Below are 24,868 nucleotides of genomic sequence, written 5' to 3' on the forward strand. Positions count from 1 at the left end.
TCTCTACTTGTTTTGAAACATAAAGTGAATCTTGACATTGTCTACAGATTATCAGCACATTGAGCATAAACTGAGACCCCTTCCCAGGCCTGTGTCATCCGGCTCCTGCCTCCTTCTCTGCCTCATAGGTCATCATGTTCCAGCCACACCGTCCTCCTGCTGTTCCTTCCACAGGAACCTCAGGACCTTTGCACCTGCGCTTCCTGCTGCTTCTGGTTGTCACATTCTTTCCCTCCAAATCTCTCCCTGGCCCAGCCTTTATGTTCTGGCCAAAGTGTATCACTTCTTCATGCAACTCCTTTCCTACCAGTCATGCTCCCTTATCTTGCTGCATGTTTTCCCATTTAAGATGGCATTTAATCATCATCTAACTCTTCAATGGGAACACAAACTCCATGAAGGCAGGGACTTTGTCTTGTTCACTCCAGACTCTCAAATATGCAGAAGAGTGTCTGGCACAGAGTTGATGCTCATTGAGTGTTTTGGAGTGAACACGTGGGTGAGTGCCTGAATGCTGGTGGATTGGATCGACTGGAGTCCGTATATGAGCATTTGGGCCCTCTTTGCATTCCATTGTCCATATCGGTGAAGTGAGCTCACAGTTTGCACGTCTTTGGAGGGATCGGATAATCAGATGGGGAGGGGTCGGTGCAGGTCTGCAGGTGTGATTGATGGATCCCGTGCCCCTGAGGCGACAGGAAACCCAGGCCCTCTGGGTGACCTGGCCTTGCTGTCCTCCCTGTGCAGAGACGTGCCCTGCTTGGTGGGAGAGGAGGAGTGGACCACGGCCCCCGTTCCCCAGACCATCACGGACCTCTTCCAGAACGGGAACTGGACGATGGAGAACCCCTCACCCACCTGCCAGTGCAGCAGCGAGAAAATCAAGAAGATGCTGCCCGTGTGTCCCCTGGGGGCCGGGGGGCTGCCTCCTCCACAGGTGAGTCCCTCTCCAGGTGTGACTGAGCAGGCAGGGCGCAGGGTGGGCTGGGGAAGAAGGACGGGGTGACATAGCAGGAGGGTCTCTTTCAGTCTTGATCTTCGTTCTTGTCACAGGGAAAAGCATGTGAGTTTTGAGGGGAGGAAGCTTGTACCACCTTATTCCTATATCTGAGCGAGCTTAGCCTGTTCCTTTATTTGGAAGAGACTTGTTTGCGTTAAAACCAGAACACAACCCTCTGGACCAATGGGCTACGGGAGATGCACGGTGCCCTCTCTGAGTGGGGGTGTCACAGGACAGGCCCTGCTTTCTCCCCGGCTCGGTCTTAGGGAGGCTGGCCCATCACTGTTTGAGGGTCTTGTTGAGTCTGACATTCTCTACGAGTCTGGCCCTCTGGACCAATGGGCTACGGGAGATGCACGGTGCTCTCTCTGAGTGGGAGTGTCACAGGACAGGCCCGCTTTCTCCCCGGCTCGGCCTTAGGGAGGCTGGCCCATCACTGTCTGAGGGTCTTGTTGAGTCTGACATTCTCTACGAGTCTGAGCATGGGACGAAGTTGTGATCCATTTTTTTTCTGAGAACAGTTTCGGGATGAGGCTGCTTGTGAAAACTGTCTGCTGCTTTATCGGCATCCAGGTTGCGGGTTCCGGTTACGTCTTTCTAAAATAATAGCTAATCTATTCATCTGTGTGACACCACTGAACAAAGAGCTCACCAAGCATAGTCAGTGATGCTGCTCCCTAAAGACCTTTGTGACTATGAAGAATAGATTGCACAGTCTGTGGTTTCCAGAATAATTTCCTGGGGAACTTTTTGGAGTGCCTTAAGTATATGGCCAGAGTCAGGGGTAGAATGAATCCGGCTTTGGTGGCTGGCTCGGGGTACCTGGGCATTGTGGGCAGGGTCTAGTGGTGTGTTTCTGAGGGACATGTGTCAATGTAGTCCTTGATTTGCTTCTTGTCTCAGTTCTGGTCCATAAAAGCACATGTGCTTGGTTTTTGTGTAACAACAGAGAAAGCAGAACACGGAGGACATCCTTCAGAACCTGACGGGGAGAAACATCTCGGATTACCTGGTGAAGACATACGTGCAGATCATAGCCAAAAGGTCATTCTTTGCTAAACTCAGTCCTTGCTCTGTCATTACTGATCAGAGGAATTTAAGACCTAAAGATAGTAGGCCGAGTAGTGGGGGAGACATCATATTTTTACCCGATGTTGTCTTGGAAGCTTAGAGTGCTCTTTCAAAGTAGACAAGATGAGAATCATTATGAACATTCGGGTGGACAACTCACCAAGCATAGATTGAGTTTGCCTGGTTCCAGAATGAAAATAAATCGGGATTCAAATTCTAATTCTGCCACCTCCTAGCTCTTTGACGAACGGTAACTGGTTATCCTTTTAAATCTTCAGTTGGTGTCCAATGTGAAAGCAATGCTGCTCTTATGAGTTGTTGTGAGGACTGAATGATATATATAAACACCGCTCATGGTTGGGATGCATGGCAGCCTGGGCCGTGGAGTGGGGAAGAGCCATGGAGCTTCCTGGGGCCTCGCAGCCTAACACTGACTACTTAGCTCAGGGGCGACCTTCTTTCTGCCAAGGGCCATTTGGATGTTTATAACATCATTCAGTCACGAGCCATACAAAATTATCAACTTAAAAATGAGCCTGTTATATTTGGTTAAACATTTTTAATTGACTCACTACTTGGTGGTCAGGGCCTTGATAGGGCCAGACCAAGTGATTCTGTGGGCCTTACATGGCCCGCAGGCTGGATGTTCCCCACCCCGGATTTACCCACTGCTCCTTCCCACTGCTTTGGTCAGCTGGGCCTCTCGGGGTTCTCAGTGGCTCTAAATGACAAGGGTGTGCTTGAATGACAGCTACTGTGAGATTCCAACAAAGAGGCACAACCTCTCCCTATGTCATCCCTAATTGCTGTATGACTTTGAATTTTAAACGTTTCTAGTTTGATTACATCTTTGTCTATAAGTTGGTTTCTGAATTGGTTTAATCCAAGGCATGGTTTTCATATACATAAGATTTTAAGAATGGGAGGAAAATGACACGCCGATTAGGGCTTCTTCCCATCGGCAAAAACCTACACCATCAGCTTGATCTTAGGGTTACTTCCGTCCCTTCGTTGTGTCCTCAGGTAGAGATTGACTCCTTTTGTGTCATCAGGAATAGGATCCGTGTTGCTCTGAACTGACTTTTGGTTTGTCTCTGGTCTCTGCAGCTTAAAGAACAAGATCTGGGTGAATGAGTTTAGGTGAGTTGACCTCTTCCTGTGCTTTCCCCGGACCTCCTGTCGGTCAGGAGGGTGGTTCTGATGCAGGAATCGTGGGCCCCCGGAAGTTGTTAGTTTGGGGATTGCGTTGCCCTCAGTGTTGCTGCTCTGCACCAGCTGCCACTGCAGGTGCATGTGAACGCTGGGCACACTGATCTCCTCAAGGAGGCGCAGAGGCTTTTTCTGGTGCGATTTAACAGGAAGCACAATGTTGTGAGGGGAAAACCTACGCCAGCTACACTTTGCCCCCAAACCAGATTCCCAGGGTTCTCTTGGATGAAATAAGACGAATCAACACCATATATTCTCACTGTATTTCAACCCATCTATCCCTCTGGGATTTGAAGGAACAGGTGGGATCAGGGAAGAACAGAAGGAAGAGTTGTTGAAGCTCATTAACATCTTATGAAAAATGGGCTACTGTATGTGGCTGCCCCACAAGGTGGCTCTTTGACACTGCTTTCCACTTCTCCTCCTGGCCTTTTTCCTGAGGGCCAGGCCCCACAGAACTGTGAACAGAGCAAACTGGGGCCCCTCCAGTTGTCCTCATGCTAGGAACGAGCCCAGGCCTTTGGGCTCATTATAGTAAACCTCTGGCCTCTCGGTCAGTGTCCTCACTCCTTGTCCTGACTTCCCATCTGCTCGACTTTTTAATTATTATTTTATTTAAAAATATTTTAATATATATTTATTTCAGAGAGGAAGGGAGAGGGAGAGAGAGATAGAAACATTAATGATGAGAATCATTGATTCGCTGCCTTCTGCAGGCCCCCTACTGGGGATTGAGCCCACAACCCAGGCATGTGCCCTGGCCAGGAATTGAACAGTGACCTCCTGATTCATAGGTCGACACTCAACACTGAGCCACACCGGCCGGGCCCATCTGCTTGTCTTGAGACCCAAGTTCAGGCCTGAGCACCAGGGTGGGAGGAGCTGCTTCTGTCTATAGTCAGGCCCAGACCCTTCCTACTTGGGCAGGAACCCTAAGGTTAAGGAAATCCACTAGAGGAGTCCAGTGGTAACTTCCTCTGGACTTTGAAGAAGCAGTTCGCCTGCGGGAAACATGTGGTGTCCAGGGTCCCGTGCCCTGCGCTGCCTGTGTTTTAACCTCAGGCTGTTCTTCCAGGTACGGCGGCTTTTCCCTGGGTGTCAGCAATTCTCACGGGCTTCCTCCAAGTCAAGAAGTTAACGATGCCATCAGGCAAATAAAGAAACACTTGAATCTGGCCAAGGTACGGTGTCCCTCCCAGGACATGTCAGAAAGGGGCCCAGAGCTGCTGGTACAGGGGAGCAGTTGGCAGGGGCATCCGATCACTGAGCACCTCCTTGTGTAAGACTTGAGTACAAAGTCGTCTTGAGTAGTTAGTGTCTTGTGCCAGCCAACACTGAGCTGGGACTCAGTGACCAGTTAGGATCTGAAAGCATAGACCAAAGACAAATCCAGGTCTCTCACAGTAACTTAAATTTATGAATTTAGCCAGCAGGTAAGTGAACTTCACATCAAACATACTTTTCCACAGCGGTCACTGTGAAACAGGAAACGAATCCTTTTCTTTAAGTGTTCAGCGGGTGTTAGGACTCACTAAGCATTCACTTCATTTCTCCGTGCCTGGAGTTTCCCATTTTTAATTAAGAATTGAGGGGGTCAGACGATGGGGGACGCTGGGATCACAGATGCAGGGATAGTCCTCGAGACTGTATCTCTGTTTTGAGGCCCAGACCCCACGAGGGTAGCCCTGGGCCCTAGGATGATGCCAGGGCAACATTTTTTAAGACTCCCCACCCCTGAGTTAGAGACAGAGTGGGAGTCTTGGGACTTTGAATCACAGGCCTTGCCGGTGGTTCCTTCGAGACTCGTGGCTCATGGCAACAGCGGTGCTTTAGATTTCTGGTGGCTTCAGCTTTCATTTTAATGAACAAGGTAGTCACGGTGCCCGTCCTAAGGTTGTCCTGCTGCTCCTGCGAGCCGTCTGAGCTGAGGCAGGTTCTGTCGTCCACAGGACAGCTCTTCGAATCGATTTCTCACCAGCTTGGGAAGGTTCATGACAGGACTGGACACGAAAAACAACGTCAAGGTAAAGCTCTTTGTTCAGTAGCTTCTTGATGCACAGTAACCCTGTGTTCAGCTCGATGGGGTAGGCACGACAGAGAGAGCAGTCTAGTAGCCTCACCAGTGAGGACCTGCAATGCAGTGATTCAGAGTTTGCTTTGCCCCCAGACACAGTAGGCGAACCACTGTGACCCTGACCAGATTACTTGTCCTCTCTAAGCCTCAGTTTCCTAACCTCTACCATGGAGACAGTACTCAGGCTCTCTCAAAGCCATGATGAAGATTAAATGAGTTAAACATAGTGGGTAGCCGGCACCTTGCCTGGCCACACGGTCAGTGCTTGGTACACCTGGTTGCCCTTACTGCTTCGCCACATTCTCTGACCATAATGTTTTGTCTTGGTGCGTGACTGGGATCCCTGAAATTTACAGGCGTGTGTGTGTGTGTGTGTGTGCACCCACCTCCAAGAACAGGGTTTGGGAGTGTTACCTTGTACCTCTGTGTTTTATTTCAGGTGTGGTTCAATAACAAGGGGTGGCATGCCATCAGCTCTTTCTTGAATGTCATCAACAATGCCATTCTGCGGGCCAACCTGCAGAAGGGGGCGAACCCCAGCCAGTACGGGATCACTGCTTTCAACCACCCCCTGAATCTCACCAAGCAGCAGCTCTCGGAAGTGGCTCTGTAAGTAGCTATGTCTCTATGGACCAGGTGGGGGCAGAAGAGGGTGTTGAGGGTAATGGAGGAACGGAGGAAGGAACCCTGACGCTGGTTGTGTATAACAGCTGGGGAATCACTTATATTAGGATATGTCTGGGTTGGTCCAGGCTCTGGACAGAATATGATCAGGTTAGGAATTGGCTGGCAGGGATTAAAGTGCCAAAGATAAATAAATGACTCATTTATGTAAAAACCATTACATTTAGTGGATTCATGTAAGTTAAGTTGTTAATAACATCCCCCAAATGTTGTAACTCGCCATAAATACAGTGTTTAATAAAAAAAGCAGAAGCCTATCCTCAACTGTCTTTCGCTGGTTTTAAACTTGGTGAAACATGCTTTCATCAGCTTGTGTTTTTAATTCCTGAGTTGTGTGTAAGTGTGCGAGGTTAAAGCCAGTACACACAAGGCAAAGTGTATATAGCCTTTGGAATTGTGGAGATCTGGGTTTGAATCTGGTTTCTAACCTTTCTAGATGTATGGTGTTAAACGAGACAGTTCATGTAAGTTGCCAAGTTTAGCATTTGGTTTATATTCAGCACATGTTGGGTCCCTTTCCGGTATAAGGGGCATGGCACAGTTATTATTTTTGCTTAACTTGTATAAAATATCAATATATGTCACTGGGATCTTTATACCAAGCTTATATAACATTTATATGTATAATTTATATTAAACCCTGTTTATTGAGCTTATAAGGCTGCTCTTATAAGCATCTGATAGATGTGTTAGACTGATAGGCCACACACTGGTGTTTTCAATTTTATTTACAGCCAGAAATGAAGTTATTTGAATGGTTTCACACTAACATTTCTGCTTTATTTAATTTTCATTCTACACTTGTCCTTTGTGAGTGAAAATTCACAACTCATTGCTCTTACAAGGTCATTAGGCCACTCTGACTCCCATTAATAGTTCATTATGACACTGGCTCTTTGTAACTTCTGTGGAATCAGTTTTGCATTTGAATTGTCAGGTGGTGGGGGGGGTTGCTTTGTTTTGTTCTTTTTTACTTGAAAATAATAATTGTTAGCCCTGAAAAAAAAATATTTGGTGAGCAGGTTATTTTCCCCCCGGGCTATGCTCAGATGTGTGTGTGTGTGTGTGTGTGTGTGTGTGTCCGTGTCCGTGTGTCCGTGTGTCCGTGTATCCTCCTGATGGAGTCTTCAGTTGCATCAGTGGCCCCTCATGTCCTCACTGCCTCTTTTTCAGGATGACCACATCGGTGGATGTCCTCGTGTCCATCTGTGTTATCTTCGCCATGTCCTTCGTCCCAGCCAGCTTTGTCGTGTTCCTGATCCAGGAGCGGGTCAGCAAGGCGAAGCACCTGCAGTTCATCAGCGGGGTGAAGCCCGTCATCTACTGGCTCTCCAATTTTGTCTGGGACATGGTAAGGGCGCCGCCGTGCCGCTGTGCATAAATCTCCAGCGGGACCACACGCGGATGACAGAGCCCCTGGCTCTCGTTACGATGTCCTCGCTCATCTAAAGATGAATGAGAGAGAAAATGACAGAGGCATTGTAATTAAGTGCAATGTACTTAAGGAGCATTTAGTACAGCGCCCATCCCACACTGGAAAGGAAATCTGTCCACTCTGACGGCAGTTAATATCACCACCACCTAATTCCTAATGCAAAACTTGTCAAAGAGACATGGACGGGGAAGCCAGTCCAAACTCCAATGCCTGTAACCTGTCTGAGAGGGTTGAACCTCCAGAGTCAGGGTGTTCTTTGTCTTACGAGGAAATCTGTCTGTCATTTGAAAACTCTGCACATTTTACCTGAAGCTTATCCATCTTTGCAAATAGGTTTTTACACCAGCTACAATGCATTGCTTTTGTTCAGTCCAATATGGAGGACTTCAAGGAAGTTCCAGTTCTCGGAAAGTGGAGTTGAAATAGATCTCCCTCTGAGTTCCATTAATTGTAAGCCATACAGAGCACATGTAATGCTTCTCCCACCGGATAGCCCCTCAGATAAGAAGACAACTTTCATTGAACCTAAGTCTTCCCCAGATAAGATGATCTATGAGGACACATTTTGTAATCTCTAAAGCACAGTACCCGTGTGAGTGATGATGATGCGCAAGCCTCTCAAACTTGTCATTCTTGATTTGACTGCCTTTGTGTGGCCATGCTCTGTATTGTTAATGTCCCTTTTGAAAAGTGAAACCCAGAACTAGCTTTGTGTGCAGGCTATGGTCTGAGTGGTTATGAGCCTAGAGGGAGTTGATCTGTATCCCTGACTTTATTACACAGCCCAAGGGCATCACATGTTGGAAGTAGCACTGTCTTGGTGGCCGTTGGGTAGTGAACTGAAATCTCTAGTTGACAGGTGTTATTAAATGGGCCTCTTTCCCTCTGTACCAATGCAGTTGACTTTTTTGAGCTCAAACTTTATGTTTATCCCTGTTAAACTGCATTTTGTTTAGTGTCCATTTGCTTTTATCTTGATCCAGTAGTTACTTTATTCAGTAAACGCATTCTGAGTGCTCACTGCGTGTCTGACTCCACCACACACAGGAGCTTCAGAGATGAAAGACCAAGTCCTGAACTCAGGAATGTCACTCCCCTTCCTGTGTGTCATCTGTCCCTCCCGTGCTTTCGAGCCTCTGAAGTTTGCTCTAATCATGTCTTCATCTAAGTTGTTGGTAAACACATTGAGTAGAATGAGACTGAAGCAGAGCCTTGTGGTCTGAAGCTGCAAATTCTTACAGCTGACAAGCCTGCTCTCATATCCCTCCCCGTGCTCTGTTCTGCCAGCCAAGAATTCTCACAATTGTCTCTTGGTCAGGTCTTTATTTGTGCATTAAAAAATTATTTTTATTTTTCTAGAGAATTTTTATAAGAGTTTATTTGTGTCAAACTGACACGACCTACGCTGGGAAGCCATATCTCAAGTGCTCCCTACTTGTGCATTTTAATTCTTGATACTCTGTCAGGACAGACTCTAAGATTATTCTCAGTGTGATGAAGCAGTTCTGACATTCACATTAGAAGCACTTACCTCATAAATAGATTATATGTGAGATTGAACTTGGGCAGACTGTAACATGGCATTAATGATGAAACCGACACAGTCATCTTTGGGAAGAAGAATGGAAGCTTATTTGCTGCCTGGGAAATTGAAATTACTCTGACTGGGGATCCATCCTTCAGTAAGTTTACTGAGCGTGACACCTTGGCTCAGCTCTTGGAAAGACAGCAAGGGCATTCAGTTTATAAAATCAGCCAAGGGTAAATGCTTGTCAAAATGTATTGTTCAGTGTATTGATTAGTAGTTTAGGCGACTTTATTAATTCAGAGTTATTCTCCAGTATGTTAACTGCCCTTTCTTGTCCGACGATAGTGAACACTTGGGATGTACTGTATCTTTGACGTAGGGACGAACTCAATTTCCTTGTTTCACTTTCAGTGCAACTATGTGGTCCCTGCCACACTGGTCATCATCATCTTCATCTGCTTCCAGCAGAAGTCCTACGTGTCCTCCACCAACCTGCCCGTGCTAGCCCTCCTGCTCCTGCTGTATGGGTAAGGTGCCCCTGGGTGGCTGGCAGCAGTGGGTGAGGTATACGGTGCCCAATGTCAGAGGGAAGGCGGGGGACACCCAGTGGACATTTGTCTTTGTGCCCCCCCAGGTGGTCGATCACACCGCTCATGTACCCCGCCTCCTTCGTGTTCAAGATCCCCAGCACCGCCTACGTGGTCCTCACCAGCGTGAACCTCTTCATCGGGATCAACGGCAGCGTGGCCACCTTCGTGCTGGAGCTCTTCACCGACAACGTGAGTTCTGCAGGGAGAGCAGCTGTGCTGGGCTGAGCATCTCCGGGAGCCGGGACAGTGTTTAATCATGATCCCACTCCACGCGTCTGTGGTGTCACACCACCCACCACCCTGTCCTGTATCCGGTTCTTTCTTCCTCGGCTTCCTTTTCCTTATATTTCTCTCATCACACCTTTCCTTTTCCTTCGACAAGTTCTTTTATACTCCTTTCTGCCTACATGTTGCTTTTCCAATCTTTTTTCACCTTTCGTCTTTGCTTTCCACTTCCGGTGCCGTCTCTGGCTGGTGCCATTCCTTCCGGAGGCTCTTACCACCGTCTTTGCTTTCCGGTGCCATCTCTGGCTGGTGCCATTCCTTCCGGAGGCTCTTACCAGCATCTCTCTCTTTGCTGTGTGTTGTTCTCTCTCAATTCTGTGCCTTTAGCCCTGAAGGTTCCCTGGAACTCTAGTCTTGCATTCTCACTTGCCTGGTGCAGAGCTCCATCTCCATAATTTACAGATACCCCAGGCTCAACATGTCCTGATTATCTTTCCCCCTAGAAGCTACTGCTTCTCTGCCTTTTCCTGTCACACTGGATGGCATTGCCATCCACCCAGTCCCCCGAGCTGGCGACATTTGAGTCATCTTATGTGCTTTGCTTTTGTTTATTTCCCACACTCGACTGGTTACCGTGTCAGTTCTTCCAGTTACAGATCCCGTAAACAAGGGTCCCTGTCCATTCCTCTCGTCCCCTTGGTCCAAACACCTGAACTTGGCACATAGGACCTTCCAGAGGTGCATCCTCTTCCCCAAGAGGCTGCAGTCGCAGCTGAGTTGCTCCTTCAACCCTGTGGGCCTGGCTTAAAATCCCTTCCTCTGTCCCTCTGACTGACTCGTCCTGCTTGAGCTCCGACGTGGAGCTTTCTTTTTCTGCCCGATGGGAGGTGCTCCCAGAGCCCTCAGTTCATGCTCCGTACAACACATACCCAACTGTGTAGTAATTTCCTGTTTCCTGTCACTCTTCCTCAGAACAAGGACTATTTCTTACTGACCTTGGCCTCCCCTGGGCCCTAGCACGTGCATCCAGCACATAGCAACGTCCTCAGTTGTTTGATAGCTGGCTAGTGCTGGCTCGATGTGTTCAAGAAGAATTGTTTAAATGACCACAAAATCCGGGAACTGAACTCTTGACCCAGACGTGAGCAGTTTGCTTTTAAAATGCTAAGCAAATATTTTGGTGGATTTGCTTCTGATTAAACATAACAATGTTTCCCAACTTTGCTCATATTTCTCCATACTCATAGGATCATTCCAAATTTTCTAGAGAGCAAAGGTTTTATTAAGTTGCGTATCATCAGCTACGGCTGCTGCTAGTTACCGGGATCTGAAATCAAAGGCTCAGCTCGACCTCAGGGAACCAGATGTCTTCTCCACGCCCATACCTCTGACCTTGATACGCTTTTAGCTTAAACCACCAATGACATTCACTCTCCCTCTGTCTTATTTTTTTTTTTAGAAGCTGAATAACATCAATGATATCCTGAAGTCTGTGTTCTTGATCTTCCCGCACTTCTGCCTGGGACGGGGGCTCATTGACATGGTGAAAAACCAGGCCATGGCTGATGCCCTGGAAAGGTTCGGTGAGTGCCAGCAGTAGTCGGAGGCCTTTATTAGAGGTGGCGACGTGCACGTGCCTTGCGACTCTGGCCTTTGTTTTGGAACGAGGCTGGTGACTGGGCACAGGACTCCCCCCTCCTGACAGGGCTGGAAACAACACAGCTGGTTGTGGCATGGGTCTTGTGACAGGACCATTTGTGCCTGAGAAGTGAGAGGGCTATTCCGGAGGTAGGGAGAAGACTGCCTTTAGCTTGAATCCAGTGCCTGATGCCACTGGTTGGGATTGTCAAAGTCACTGCAGAAGTCAAACCAGAGCCTTGAGAATGGGGTACACAGGCAGCGAATCCCAAGGAAAGATGCAAACTCAGGCTCATTAGGACAAGCATGGGTCTGGGGCTGTGGCCGTACATTAGCTTTCACATAGTCTATAGTATAGGGAATTACTGCAGCTCTTTCTACCTTATGGTCTTTAGAAGTATTTGTCCTGTGGCTACATTACTATTCTTTATCCACTGGTTCCTGTCAGTTAGATGGGTCATATTATTTAGGACAGACTTTTTTTTTTTTCCAATTTGGAGGTACAAAGGAGATGTATAAGGAATTTAAAGCAATATTTGTATAAAACCAGGTGATTTGATTGAGTCACTAGGTTACATTACATGCTACTGAGAGGGGCATCTTTCTAAAGTACTCTCTAATCTTTCTTTGGGGAACTTATAATCTGTTAAAATACTGACGGTAAAAATTACCCTGTATTGTTGCCTTCTTACAAAGGATTTTGGCATCTCATTAAAAAAGAGACATTACATGTCTTAGATGATGCTACCGATCTAATACACGTTTTGCTCTGAAACTTTGAATCGCAGTATGTTTCCCCCAAACTTCCCCTAAATCAGGCTTGGACAGTGGTCACTCCCTTATGTATTTTCTCCTTGTCATGGGGGACACCCATTGGTGTTCCCAGGAAGAGGGGTGAATTTGAGGAAGGGCCGTGGTCTCTGGTACTTCCATTCTGACTGGATCTCTGCGTTGTGTCTACCAGGGGAGAACCGCTTCGTCTCGCCACTCTCGTGGGACTTGGTGGGACGAAACCTCTTCGCCATGGCCGTGGAGGGGGCGGTGTTCTTCCTCATCACTGTTCTGATCCAGTACAGATTCTTCATCCGGCCCAGGTGAGCTTTTCCTCAGAACTCTCGGAGCCCCCGTTTGAGGGTCACAGAGAAGAAGCACCGGGAAATACTTGTCAATGGCGTTTAGATTGAATTGAACTCAGAGCAGATGATCAAACTGTGTTCCTAAAGTGGACATCCCCAGCCCCCAACACTGCCAGTCCTGGGAACTGGAGAGTAGATCTTGTAGGACTGCTTTAGAAATGATCTTTCTCTTGAAAAATCTGGAAAGGTTGACTTTTCTCAACTCTCCCCCCTAAGACCTGTGAATGCAAAGCTTCCCCCTCTGAATGACGAGGACGAAGACGTCAGGCGGGAAAGGCAGAGGATTCTCGACGGGGGAGGCCAGAATGACATCTTGGAAATCAAGGAGCTGACCAAGGTGAGGCAGTGAATACAGGCTGTGACAGCTTGTCTGTAATGGTTTCAGCTTTAATGCGGGAAACTAGCTTCTTGGTGACGTGCTTAGTAAAAGGAGCATGTTCTCAAAATGCACATCGATACCCAGCTTCTGTCAACTTAACTTTATTTAAAACACACCATGGGGCCTTCTGCATTAGAGAATACCTTTGTAATGTGCATTCTCATTCTTGAGTATATTTATTTTTCACACTTATTCATGTATTAATTACTAAAACATACTAATGTTGTATACCTAGTCAAAGCTAAGTAGGGGGACTGAATGGTTGATTTGAGTTTCATGGTCTACAAAGCTGTCCTGTCTCCATTGCTCAGGAGGAGGGTCTGTTTCACCCTCTCTAGGTGCTAGAGTCCCCAAAGTCCACTTTTTTTTTATTATGTACAATATTTGCAGTGTTGCTATTACAGATTTTTTTTTACCCTGTAGAATTTAATTTTTAAAAATGTGTAATTTCTTTGTATATTAAGTAAATGAAGTATTATGTAGACACTAATGACCAATATGTTTTGTAAAAGGTTGATTACAAATATTAGATTAAAAATAAAAAGAAATTCACTTGTATTTTGAGCTTTAGAGTCATTCAGAAGCCAGACAGACCAAAGACCAAGGCTCTTGGCACATCTTATATGTGACTTAGTCTTGTCGATGACTTTATCTAGTGATGTGCCGTTCCCTCTTCCATAGCTGCCTGGGATCGCCGTGAATCACTGTGGCTCGTGACCTTTTGCATTTTGTTTGCAGGTGTATAGAAGGAAGAGGAAGCCTGCTGTCGACAGGATTTGTGTTGGCATTCCTCCTGGCGAGGTACAGGCACTTTCTCTGCATTGTATTTGTCCCTGTTAATTCAGACGGCCTCTACCCAATCAAACGGCAATGTTTGTAAGGGGTCAAAGTGGCTTTTAAAGGCTTCTTCTCACTTTGTGTCTCTGTGAAGCAATCAGTCATTGAGGGGATGAGGACCCCATATGTCAAAAGAGAATGATTTTGGATAATCTCAGGCAGTTTAAGAAAAACATGCATGTCCAACATGTGATTTTGTGATCTGTTCAAGATGATGATGAAATTCAAAGAGATTTTTTGAAATTATATTTTCTTTGTTTCATTCATGTTTGTGTTCTTTTATGCCCTTTAGCCAGATTAGTGAAATTTGACTAGGGGGCTTTCATGACTGTTTTTCACTCAGTAACTTTGGCCTCAACTTAAGGACTCAGATAATATTACAGAATACGCCCACACTTACTAGTAAAATGATTCCGTTATAAAATACCTGTTTAAGTGACCATGTGATTTCTTGAGACAAAGAAAATATTAGACTCTTCATTGAAATTTGAGAATAGTGGGGTCATGTTATATGAAAGCTAAGTGAGGGGGCCGTATTTCGTAATGGTCACTTGGATTCAAAGTGTCCGTAATTCGTTATGCAGTTTACCTAATCTTTTCCAGTGCTTCGGGCTCCTGGGAGTTAATGGGGCTGGGAAGACGTCAACTTTCAAGATGTTAACTGGAGACAGCACTGTTACCAGAGGAGACGCTTTCCTTAACAAAAATAGGTGAGGAAAGAACCGGTCTGCGTTTTGCTACAAAGACTTTTATTACTTAGTTAAATACGTCCTGTGTGTGTTTTTATGGTCACAACAGCACTGTATAGATAGAGTTTATAAAAATGGTGGAATACAGTCAAATGTAAAGAAGAAACTCAGAGTCATGCCTAATCCCACTCCCTAGATATAACCCCTCTGTCTCTCCTTTCCATCTCATTGTTCTTTAACAGCTTTATTCAGGTGCAGTTTACATATCATACCGCTTACTTGTTTTAAGAGCACAACTCATGATTCTTAGTAAATTTACAGAGTTTTGCAACTATCACCACAATCCAGGCTTAGAACATTCCCATCACCCCAAATCTATTTTATATACATACTAGAGGCCTGGTGCACGAATTCGTGCATGGGTGGGGTCCCTTGGACTGGCTGGCAATCGGGGCCGGGGCCGGGGGCAGGGACCCCCGGAGGTTGGCCTGCCGCAGGAGATTGGCTGTGGGAGTGCACTGACCACCAGGGGGCAGCTCTTGTGTTGCACGTCTGCCCCCTGGTGGTCAGCACATCATAAGGACCAGTCGTTTGGTCTACTGGTTGTAACAGTCACTTAGGCTTTTATATATACAGACATAAATGGATTATAAACTTGAATCATACTGTATCTAGAGTTTTAAAGTTAGTTTTCATTGTTAATGAGTATATTATAACTACTTCCCAAAGGGTTACATATTCTAAGATTAGAATTTTATTTAATGGATTTCTTATTGTTGGACATTTATTAGTTTCTGCTTATATGTCCTTGTACTCATCTATGGTTGTTTCCTCAGGGAAAATCCCTACCTACAAGGCAAAAGGGTATGCACTTGCCCTCGCTAACAGTTGTCTTAGTTTTTGGGGCCGCCGTCAGGCTGTCACCTGAGAAGGTGCCGGTCACTGGGCAGTCTGATCAGTGGGAGTACAGCTCCATGTCAGAAGCCCGGAGACTGTGTCACCTGGAGGACTCGAGATACGTGGGGCTCCTCTAGGCTTTGTATATGGTACAGGGCAGTGGCTTTTGACCTTTTTTGATCATGACCCATACTAGCAAATACATCTTACACCTAAACCCAGTAAATACAAAGGCATAAACAAGCACATAATAAAGGTTCATAAAATAACACCTACTGTTACTACTTACAGTACACTCTGATAATTCTTACTCTTCTCTCTACCATGTCATTAAAAAATACTGGTTGTGACCCAATAAGTTCATTTTTCAAGCGACTAATGGGCGATGACTCACAAGTTGAAAATAATGGACGGGGGCTACTGGCCAATAAAATTGAGAAGAAAAAAGAACTTAATGTACTTATGCACTCCCTCCTCTGTCTCTAAGCGGTTTTTCAGTAGCGGTGTGAAGGAGGTTTAAAGAGAACAGAATTCTAGAATAGCAGCCGTAAGGCTGCACACCTGCTCCCCGGGCATGTTCCTAGCACCGGGCTCCTGGGGCGTATAACAGTGACAGGGATGAGTGGCCCACACTAAGGGCGATCACAGGGACTGGTTGGAAGAGCTGGCTCGGGCAGTGTAGCTGTGAGCGCCAGGGAGTGTCCATGGGCGCCTCAGTCATCGTTCTGAAAAAGGGTGGATCTGGGAGTCCTAATTATGTGCAGAGAGGAATGAATGCTGCCGAAAGGGTACGCTCAAGGGCTGCCTGGGGGCTGAAGTGCAACTGTCAGATTGGATGTGGACACAGTTTCTCCCACGTCACGGATTCTTAACCCAAGATTGGCTTGATAGAGCCTCACCACCAACCCTCCAATGTATGTCACATTGTGTCTGCAGGTGTATTTTTTCCTGTCACCTGACAAACCAGGAGGGTGCCTTGGTTGGATATGGAACAGGACCAAGGGGTTGGGGCATGCTGTAGCCGAGTTATATATGGGCAGCAGAGTGTGGAAGGAGGTCACACCCAGAGTTGCTGGGACTCCTCTGGATCTGAATGAAGGAGACTTTGGAGGAACAAGGCACTTGGAACAAAGGACTGGACCACAGAGTCAAGTCTGGGATGGAAGTGCGTGTGACTAGGTTATTGGTCATACAGTTGGCACCGTGGTTGGAATGGATTCAGGAATTCTAAAATAGGACTGAGCCTACAGATTGTTGGGGGAGCCGGGTACAAGGACTGGACAGGATGGAGGCAGGAACCCTGACTGCCAGGAGGGGCCGGCATTCTGGGGGCAGAAAGGCTGTTCCTACAGCAGGTGTGCTCACTGGTATTTCTGTCACACACAAGCGTACTTTATAGGAACATTAGGCAGGGTCGTCTGACCAGCGTATCTCCAAAAGCCCCAAACCTGACCAGTTTTGTTCTCCTTTGCAGTATCTTATCAAACATCCACGAAGTACATCAAAACATGGGCTACTGCCCGCAGTTCGATGCCATAACGGAGCTGATGACTGGGAGGGAGCACGTGGAGTTCTTTGCCCTCTTGAGAGGAGTCCCAGAGAAGGAAGTTGGCAAGGTACTGTGGGCAGCAGCAAGCTGGCCTGCCTCGGCTGGCATCCTGACAATATACCGTGTGGGTTTGACTCACATATGACCCTCGGCTTCATGCTGTCTTTCTTCCTGGACGCAGTACTGGCTCTTTGCCCCTGCTTTCAGGGTGGGAGTCTGTGGTGGCGAGGTGGGTGGGGTGAGGGTAGGGAAGGGGGTGAGGAGCTGTGGGCAGACCCATGCTGGAGGGCACGGAGGAAGTGCCCTTCTCCCTGTTTTAGGCTCTGTGGCACTTGCCAGATCATGATGATAGAATCTGGTCTTACTCGGTGAAGTGGAAGCAAACATGGTAAAGTTACCAAACCAGACAGATGTCAAGGAGCTTTTTATTGCTCAGGTCGGTGAGTGGGCGATTCGGAAGCTGGGCCTGGTGAAGTACGGAGAAAAGTACGCCGGCAACTACAGTGGCGGCAACAAGCGCAAGCTCTCCACAGCCATGGCTCTGATCGGCGGGCCTCCTGTGGTGTTTCTGGTGAGTGTGACTCAGTGGAAAACTGTTCTGGCCTGAACGGAAACATCCCTTTTCTAAACCCCTGTATGTCCAGGGATGTTGCCTGACCGGCTTGCCAGTGACAAGCTCCCCTCCTCTGACCAGGAACAGCAGAGCAGCCTCAGGGAAGCAGAGGGGAGCCCCGATGCTCCTCTCCTTGATACACCCCAGGGTGGCTCTGCCAGGCCCTCCGATGCTCCCCAAGAGAGATGCTCCAGGGCCTGTTTCTGGGGCACGGAGAGCCCTGACAAGTGTGGCTGGGGCTGTCTGTGTGATCTGACTTTTCGCTGGAAGACTCTCTTTTTTTTTTTACCAACTATGTGTTCCTCCCCTGAGAATGGAGAGTGTGGGCACAGCTTCAAGTCCCCCAACTAGCACCTGGGCCTTCATTCCCTACATGCAGACACATGGGAAACAGGAGACTAGATGGGACAGTGGCCCTGGACCCTTTATCTTCTACGGAGAAGAGCATTGAAGTTATTGCAGGAAGAGGCCTGGGTTGAGGCTTTAATGTTATCCAGGCATTTGGACCTGAAATTTGTTTCTCGATGACTAGCGAGTCCAATAATTCGGGCTAAGCTGGAGTGAGCTAGAAGAAAAAGAGGGGAGAAGGAATTTCATTTACCAAAACCTTCCACTGACTTCAGTAGAGATTTCAGACAAAAAGAATTTTTAGTATGTATTTGTCAGTCATGAAAAGATGATGGAAACTAAATGGCTCTTTCCTCCCATTTCTGTTTATTTGGAGAAATTTAATTTCATAACAATTTAAGTGGAGCCCTGGCCGGTCTGGCTCAGTTGGTTGTGCATTGTCCTGTGCACCAAAAGGTTGCACAGCATGATGCCTGGTTAGGGCATGTGCCCAGGTTGCAGTGGGATCCCCTGTGAGACACGTGCAGCAGGCAGCAGATTGAGGTTTCCACTCCCATATCCATGTCTCTCTCTCTCCTTTTCTTCCTTCTTCTCTCTCTAAAAAAATAATCTTAAATTTAGGTGGAGCTTCCTGCTTCAGGGAGACATTTATAAAAACGACCTGGTTCTTGTATGTACGGTCTGGTTCTTTGGCCCACCCATAAGTAACTGGAATGGTTGAGTTAAAATTTAGGCTATTTCAGAGATGCTTCTGCATCTACAACCAAATCTGTCCTTGATGTTTATTTTTCAGCAAATAATGGGATTTATTTTATTCTAATTACAGGACGAACCGACCACAGGCATGGACCCCAAGGCCCGGCGATTCCTGTGGAACTGTGCCCTGAGCATCATCAAGGAGGGGAGATCGGTAGTGCTCACCTCTCATAGGTACGTAGCAAAGGCCTGGCCTGGCTTCTCCATTGTGTGATTTTCAAAATTCCAATTGATATAAATGATGACTGTGTAAAAATTAGAAAATACAGAAAGGCAAAGACAAAAACAATTATCATCGGAATTGCATCACTTGTAGATAACTGTTACTATCATTGGGCAATAATATATCTTTGCTGTTTCCTTACGCCAACCTATGTACAAAGTGTGTGTGCCTGTGTGGGTGATTTATAAACAAAAATGCAAGCTCAGTGTAATACTGCTCTTTTTCATTCAACAATATATCGTGAACATTATTCCAAGTCATTTCTTATAGCTGGAGAGTAGTCCAAGTTAATTGTTCTGTTTATTGTAGACATTTGGGTTGTTTCTAGTGTTTCCACAATTGAACACAGCACTTCAGTGAACAGGGTTATACCCACGTCTTCATGTGTATTTGTAACAAGATGCAGTTATGCCTTAGGAGGCTGGGAACATTTCTTGAAATGCCAGATGTCGTGGTGATGGTCGCATGGGTAGAGGCACATCACTCTAAGCTGAAACCTGGTTCTGTTTTCCCACAGCATGGAAGAATGTGAAGCTCTTTGCACGAGGATGGCAATCATGGTCAATGGCAAGTTCAGGTGTCTCGGTAGCGTCCAACATCTGAAAAATAGGTAACAAAGATCAGTTCTTTGGGGTAGCGCCTGCTGAGAAAGCTTGTATTTCTTTTTTGTGTGTGTTAGTGTTTTAAATGGTGGCTCTAAACTAAAGGGAAACAAATTGAGCAAAATGGTGTAGTGGGAAGAATGAGGGCTTTGAAGTCCAACAGAGCTGCATCCTGTCTTCACCTTTACTGGTTGTGTGCTTTGGGCAAGTTACTTAAGCTCTCTGAGAGTCAGTTTCCTAAGGGATATTCCCCTTCCAGCTTTGTTATCATAGATGGAAGGGAGAAATGTCTACATGCCAGTCTGGTAAGAGCAGAGAGTTGGAGTAAAAAACAGATGAGTCCACACCCCGGTCCTACCACTGTGAGCTCTGTAGGGGAGGTAGGGGGGGATGGGGTGACTACCTCCCAGGCGTCAGTGTCTCATCTGTCAGGCTTCGAGGTCCAGGTGAGGATAAGGTGAAGCCATGTGTCTAAGGCCCTCAGCATGGCACCCCACCTAGAGCAGGTCCTTAGTAAGTGGCAACTAGTTCCTGCTCTCTGGTTCTTACTCTGGGTCTGTCAGGGACCTCTTGTTTTAATTATTCTTTTGATAAGTCTCCTGAGGATCCTCCTTTTGGACTTTGCTTTTCTGCTCTCAGGTTTGGAGATGGGTATACGATAGTTGTCCGCATAGCAGGGTCCAACCCGGACCTGAAGCCTGTCCAGGAGTTCTTCGGACTGGCCTTCCCGGGCAGCGTCCTGAAGGAGAAGCACCGGAACATGCTGCAGTACCAGCTCCCGTCCTCGCTGTCGTCCCTGGCCAAGATCTTCAGCATCCTCTCCCAGAGCAAGAAGCGCCTCCACATAGAAGACTACTCTGTTTCACAGACAACACTTGACCAAGTAAGCGTGGAAGAGCAACAATAGATTTATTTTCTAGGGAGAGGAGTCCTGCTCCCTTCCTCACCCCATTCTGGGCCCTAGAGCAGTACAGACTAGATGAGTTTGAATTCCCCAGCTTCTACTGCTAGCTGTTTCCTACCAAACCTCTCTGAATCTGAAAAGGTCGATGATGCTGTCTACTGTATAGGGTTGTTAGGAGAATAGCTTGTAATTATCATCTTAGTAACTACCATTTATTGAGTACCTGCCATGGGCCAGACATTTTGCCTGGGTGCCTTATCCCAGTTAAATAACAGCAAACAGATCTTGGCACTTAGTAGGTATTCAGTAAATGTTCATATTTGTCCCTCTTCCCTTCCATCACGCCTGTATAAGCCAAAGCAAATAGATGATTGAACAGTTGGTGAGTTGGGGGTCAATGTAGAGGGTTTTTAATTTTTGAAGGGTTAATGCTTTTTCAAGCTGTGTTCTAGTTAACGTGTTTATTCAGTCTCGTATTCTCCTACCTGCCCTACTGTCCCCAGAGGGGAAAACGCGACTAAAATAAAGAGAGAGCAAGTTGAGGGGTATTGATAAGGGTCCATCTTTCTCTTGACAGGTATTTGTAAACTTTGCCAAGGACCAAAGTGACGACGATCCCTTAAAGGACCTGTCGTTACACAAAAACCAGACAGTAGTGAACGTTGCAGTTCTCACATCTTTCCTGAAGGATGAGAAAGTGAAAGAAAGTTATGTGTGAAGACTCCTGTTCCTGCAGGGTGGCTGAAAGAGAGGAGGGACTGCCCTTCCTTCGCACCGGGTGAGGAGCCCAGAGGAGCGAGCCGGACGCTTCCGTGGGAAGAAGTAAACTGGATACTGTACTGATCCTCTTCAATGCAATGCAGTTCAATGCAATCCAAACAGAATTCCATGCCAGGGGCAGTGCCTTTGTAGCCGATGTCTCCTATGGCTCTCGAGGGAAAAAGACTTGAATTAAGTGTATTACCTTATGTCTATGTGAACCTCTAGTATGGAACCCAGAGGACATATGGGTTTGAAATCATACTGGGTTTTTTTGTTTTGTTTGTTTTGTATTTTTGTTTTTGGTTCCTTTGTATTCTCACTGGGGTTGCAACAACAATCCGTCAAGTCATCATGGCCAGTGATTATTTGCCCACATCAGAAGGCATGCATGCACACCCTCGCTCATTACACCGTGCCATGCCAGGAGACTGGTGTCCCGGTGCCACCTCCACGGAGGGCAGTGAGTGCACCGGAATTGCTAGTGCCAAGTGGTGCTCAGAAAGCCTAAAGCACCACGGCGTGTCATGCACACTTTTGTGGAAGTTGTGCTACTCGGAGTCTTATCGACATCACCAAATATCAGGTGACAAAAGTGGTGCCACGTGTGGGGGAAAGTCCTGCTCTGCTTCCCTCGTTGATGAGCTGCTGTGGTTAATGGTGACATGCAGATTGCGGGTGGCTCCAGACAAGTGAGACTTGGCTTCATTGTTACATTGTCCCTCGCTTGGAGCCATGGGTCTCCAGGGTCATCTTGCTGGGACTCCTTAAATGTACTTAGGTCCTGGTAAGAACCAGCACCCAATTCGTCGGGGCTGCTGGGGCCAGGGTGAGGGAGGGAGGAGATGGTGCCGATGGTGCGTTTGGACCTGGGCAGGCCTGTGTCCACTCGTCCCGACTGTCTGCCAGCACGGTACACTGCATCTCAAGATCTTGTCCGACAAAAATGTAGTAGTATTTCTGGCTTTTCTAGAGTATGAAAAGATGGAGTTGTATTTTGACAAAAGTCTTTGTGCTTTTAATGTTATTTGGAATTTTAAGTCCTATCAGTGACTTTTGAAACCTTAGAATATGGCCTGTGGCGACCGCCCGACTGGTGCCTCGTGACCGGAAAACAGCATGAGGGTCAAGATCTCATGACATTACATTTAAGTTTCTTTACTATCATTTAAAATAATCTCAGCTCATTAATCACGTTTCTTTCTTTCTTTCTTTCTTTTTTTTTTTTTGGAGCCTGTGTTACAGCCGAATGAGTATGGATGGATGGATAGATGGGGTGGGGAGAAACCAAGTCTCAGATCCCCGGTGCCATGTTATTCAGCTAACTGGTTTACAAATACACATAGGTGGTTCTGCTGTGGTCGTGGGAGCCCAGTGAAAGGCAATGGGGCAGCCCACTTTCTGAAAATAGCAACAATGCAAAAGCCAAGAGTGTTTAAATGTCATGAGGGTCACAAGACTTGAACAATTAGTATTTTTCTGGAGAACACGGCAAGTTTTAAAAGTTGTTGAACAAGACAGTTTGTGCTTATGACATTGAGTACCTTCTTCAAAGAATTGGCTTTGAAGACCTGAGACACCTCATTCATACAATCTCAAATTTTTCATCTCTTCAATCACTAACCTATCATGAAAAAAATAAAAGCAGCAAATGCCCCCACATGAAGTATATTTCAGACTTTTCCAACCCAGTCTTATTTTTTTAGGCAGTAAATACTTAAAAAATATTATTTTACCAATGCTTAATGTCATCTGTATTGAGACAACAAAAATAGGAGGGAACCACTGTTTGGTGAAATTCAATTGATCTTTCACTGTCACTTTTTTCTAAAATTTGTTAACTCGAAGGGTGTAAGATTTCAGATCTACTTTTAATTTATAGTTTTCCCTTTTAAAATTTACAGAATGTTATCACATAACTTGTTGATTGGAAAAGAAAGTGATTTTCAGAAATTATTGCCAATATTGTTTTCTAAAATGATAAACAAGTAATGAAGGCGTATTTCCAAATACTAGAGATCATCCAATGTATTTTATGCTATCTATAATGATGTAAAACTCATAGAATAATTTAGTTTCTCCTTGTGTAATATTTTTCAGAATCAAACTTCTGTTTTCCCGTTTTATTAGAATCATGTTTGAATTTTCTACTATATCAAATCCATAAGCAACTCTTTGCTTTAATTACTCTGACTTCAAGGCCGTATTTAAAAAACATCAAAAGGCACTGTGAACCATTTTGAAAGAGAACAATGTTTCAATATAGATTTGAAAAGATCTCTTCTGAAGCTAGAAACAATCTACAATTACCATCAATTTCGTTAATACTGTTACCTCTTAGGTTATCCAAATAGATACCTTTTAAATTTTCCTATGTAAACCTAATTATATAGTAAAAATTTTTACCAACTCTTACTCAAGTAAAATCTCTATATATCCCCCGTGGAACTGTAACTATGTGAGTTTCAGAAAATTCTCAAGTGTTCAAAGATTTCTGCTTTTGCTTCTTTTGGACATCTTGGAAAGTTTATGAACAACTGTGAATATGAAAAATACAAAAGAAAACAGTAACAGAGCCCTCTATACCTAAATGCCCAGCTCAGTTCATTGTTAAAAACAAACAACCAAACCTCAAACTACTGTATTTCACTATCTGTACGGAAAGCAATGCATTGTGGCTATTAAGTATTGCACATCATTCATTCACTGTATAGTAACTATTGACTAAAGGGATTTGTCTATGTTTTCTTCGTGTGGTTGTATATATCAGGAAATTTTTTTTTCCCAAAGAGCCATGTGTCATATAATATTGAACCACTTTGACATTGAGATATTAATTTGTACCCTTGTTACTACTTAATAGTAATAATATAGTACTATATAGAGTAGTGCTCTAATTCTCTTTAAAATTGTTGCATCCCTTTTATAGAATGTTTCTATTTACATAGGATTAGGTATTCTATTCTTCCTTCGGAAACCCTAGGATGAAGCTATGTTTTTTGTGCTTTTTCTTTATCATTGGCCCTTCATTCCAAGCACTTTATGTTGTCTGTGATGGGATCTATTTTTGCACTGGAATATCTGAGAATTGCAAAACTAGACAAAAGTTTCACAATAGATTTCTAAGTTAAATCATTTTCATTAAAAGGGGGAAAAAAAGAAAAACATTTGTATTGTCTATAACTTTATATGAAGTATTAAAAGCGTATTTCTGTGTTGTAATGAGTCACGAAGAAATAAAGCTGTGACGGTTCTATTGATATATACACACTTATTTCTGTGCATTTGGAGCACCACCTACTGTTAAAGCAATTTGGATTCAAAGTAGAAATTCTAGAAAAGGCTCGATGGTCTCTTCATCACAAAAGAGAACTGAGGGGACGACTTGGGAATTTTAAAAAGGGCGTTTTGCACTTTCACGATTCAGTTAAGAAAGTCACTGAGATTACGTTTAAAAGGTTTTTCGATAAATGTATTCTGCTTCATGGTGATGAAGCGGTGATCTCTGCAAACCCTCTGGAGCTAAGCCTATTTAACAAAACCTCATTTCTTCATGTGGCGTTGAGAAAGCTATAAAGGCAGCCTTCAGTGCTCTTTTGTTTACTCAACCAAAGCACAGGGACCCTGTGGCAAGTGTCCCGGGGAGGTGCTTGGCTGGTGGAAGGGCGAGCGTGCAGGGGAGGGAGAAGGATGTGGGCCAAGAAGGGATCCTGAGACTAATA

At 45.6% G+C, this 24,868-nt stretch overlaps 1 protein-coding gene across 4 annotated transcripts in view; it reads left to right on the forward strand.

Moving 5' to 3' along the window:
- ABCA1 (ATP-binding cassette, sub-family A (ABC1), member 1) overlaps nt 1-24,412 on the forward strand; it is a 120,591-nt gene extending 96,179 nt beyond the window's left edge. For all 4 annotated transcript variants that reach the window (XM_005859806.2, XM_005859804.2, XM_005859805.2 and 1 more), the window contains 20 exons: nt 748-937; nt 1,950-2,044; nt 3,179-3,211; nt 4,356-4,461; nt 5,230-5,304; nt 5,794-5,963; nt 7,212-7,389; nt 9,413-9,528; nt 9,636-9,780; nt 11,276-11,399; nt 12,419-12,548; nt 12,807-12,927; nt 13,708-13,770; nt 14,410-14,516; nt 16,867-17,008; nt 17,378-17,512; nt 18,729-18,832; nt 19,399-19,491; nt 20,123-20,366; nt 20,965-24,412. In XM_005859806.2, coding sequence (XP_005859868.1) covers nt 748-937; nt 1,950-2,044; nt 3,179-3,211; nt 4,356-4,461; nt 5,230-5,304; nt 5,794-5,963; nt 7,212-7,389; nt 9,413-9,528; nt 9,636-9,780; nt 11,276-11,399; nt 12,419-12,548; nt 12,807-12,927; nt 13,708-13,770; nt 14,410-14,516; nt 16,867-17,008; nt 17,378-17,512; nt 18,729-18,832; nt 19,399-19,491; nt 20,123-20,366; nt 20,965-21,105 — 2,512 coding nt within the window. In that variant the 3' untranslated portion in view covers nt 21,106-24,412. The remainder of the gene's footprint in view (nt 1-747; nt 938-1,949; nt 2,045-3,178; nt 3,212-4,355; nt 4,462-5,229; nt 5,305-5,793; nt 5,964-7,211; nt 7,390-9,412; nt 9,529-9,635; nt 9,781-11,275; nt 11,400-12,418; nt 12,549-12,806; nt 12,928-13,707; nt 13,771-14,409; nt 14,517-16,866; nt 17,009-17,377; nt 17,513-18,728; nt 18,833-19,398; nt 19,492-20,122; nt 20,367-20,964) is intronic.
- Nucleotides 24,413-24,868: the final 456 nt, after the last annotated feature.

Source organism: Myotis brandtii, unplaced genomic scaffold, assembly GCF_000412655.1.
Source record: "Myotis brandtii unplaced genomic scaffold, ASM41265v1 scaffold13, whole genome shotgun sequence".
Classification (NCBI taxonomy): domain Eukaryota; kingdom Metazoa; phylum Chordata; class Mammalia; order Chiroptera; family Vespertilionidae; genus Myotis; species Myotis brandtii.